Source organism: Ascaphus truei, chromosome 15, assembly GCF_040206685.1.
Source record: "Ascaphus truei isolate aAscTru1 chromosome 15, aAscTru1.hap1, whole genome shotgun sequence".
Lineage (NCBI taxonomy): Eukaryota > Metazoa > Chordata > Amphibia > Anura > Ascaphidae > Ascaphus > Ascaphus truei.
Window position 1 is genome coordinate 7,022,037 of NC_134497.1, and position 1,476 is coordinate 7,023,512.

General features: G+C 47.6%; 1 protein-coding gene across 1 annotated transcript in view; it reads right to left on the reverse strand.

The window, feature by feature from the left end:
* Positions 1-608: 608 nt before the first annotated feature.
* The window catches only part of HRH3 (histamine receptor H3), a 5,367-nt gene continuing 4,499 nt past the window's right edge, over positions 609-1,476 (reverse strand). The window contains exon 3 of the mRNA XM_075572619.1: positions 609-1,476. This exon is cut by the window's right edge and continues 896 nt beyond it. Within this exon, the coding sequence (XP_075428734.1) occupies position 1,476 (1 nt within the window). The 3' untranslated portion in view covers positions 609-1,475.

Sequence of the window (1,476 nt, forward strand, 5' to 3'; positions counted from 1 at the left end):
GTGGCCAGCTCCAGCCCTCGGGGGGCCACCGACAGGGCAGATTTTAAGGATATCCCTGCTTCAGCACAGGTGGCTCTGTCAAAGACTGAGCCACTCATTCGGCCACTTGAAGCAGACTCTTCGACTGAGCCACCTGTGCTGAAGCAGGGATATCCTTAACCTGACCTGTTGGTGGCCCCTGAGAACTGTGCCACTCCTGCCATAGACAGTATGTAGCTTTGTGTCACTGTATTTGAAAATGAACAGTTGCCTATTTGGAAAACCAACTATATTTTTCTCCCATTACAGCAATGGGTTTATGCATCAATTCTATATACTAATGAGGGGACAGGAATTCTTTTCATATGATAACGCTATAGAGAGAACTGTCCGTTACCTTTTTTTTGCTATTGAAATACTTGTAAAAAAACAAACAAAATGTAACATGCACAGAGACTCCAAACTGTGACTTTGTATCTGCCTGTGAATCCTGCTGATCCTTTCCTGTAATAACCAGCAGCTGGTTGGTTTGTGTTTACATGTCGTCTCCACCCCCACCCCACTCTGTCTCTCTCCCCCCCCCCCCCCCTGCATCTTCCTATTAGTATAGGACAGGTGAAGGCCGCCCAATCACCGACCAGCCCATGTGACCTGATATTCAGGGGCCATGGGGCAATATACATGCATGAGGCTCATTAACAACAATACCAAAATAAGCTCAAAGAATATACAGGCGGTCCTCGGTTATCCAACGGGATCCCTTCTGGAAGCAGCGTTGTATAGTGAAACCGTTGTAAAGTGAGTCCCATGTTAAACAGTGGTGGTGAGCGTTGGATAACGCATTCCGGAGTCGAAAAAACGGCCCTTAGGGTTGCATTGTAAAGCGTTGGATATGCCATTCGTTGTAAAGTGAAACGTTGGATAACGAGGACTACCTGTAGCGGCTTTCACCCCTCTGCTGAATTTACTTTCTGTGGGGTGGGGGAATAACTTAATGCATACACACACACCACACACCCCCAGAGCCCCCTCTCACATAACCAGATAACAGGACACAGAGCAATGAGAAGGCAGGCCTCCCTCACACTCCCACATCACAGGACAGACATACATTGGAGGACATTGTGGGTTTTGTTTAACCTCTGCATGGGGCAGCTTCTGGAAGGAAAGAGCTCAGATTGAGAGGTAATGGGTACGGTCACTTCCCATATTGCACTTTTTCTGAACCTCACTAAACATGGGATTTAACCCTTTCAGCCCTGATATACTGCAGTGGCTAACAAGGATTTGCACGGCTGTCCCAGCAGTGTTTGAGAGAGATGGCTTCTTTGGCTGGAAGTCTCATTTCGGTTTAAGCTGCTGCTGCTGCTTCTTCAGAGAAGCTTGTAATGCAGCCATTCTGTTCCCCAGGGACTTTCTCAGGTTCCCCTCCGAGCTCGTGTCCCCCCCTGTAATAGAATAATATTATTATTGTGGCTTTGCTCAGAGGGAGCTGTT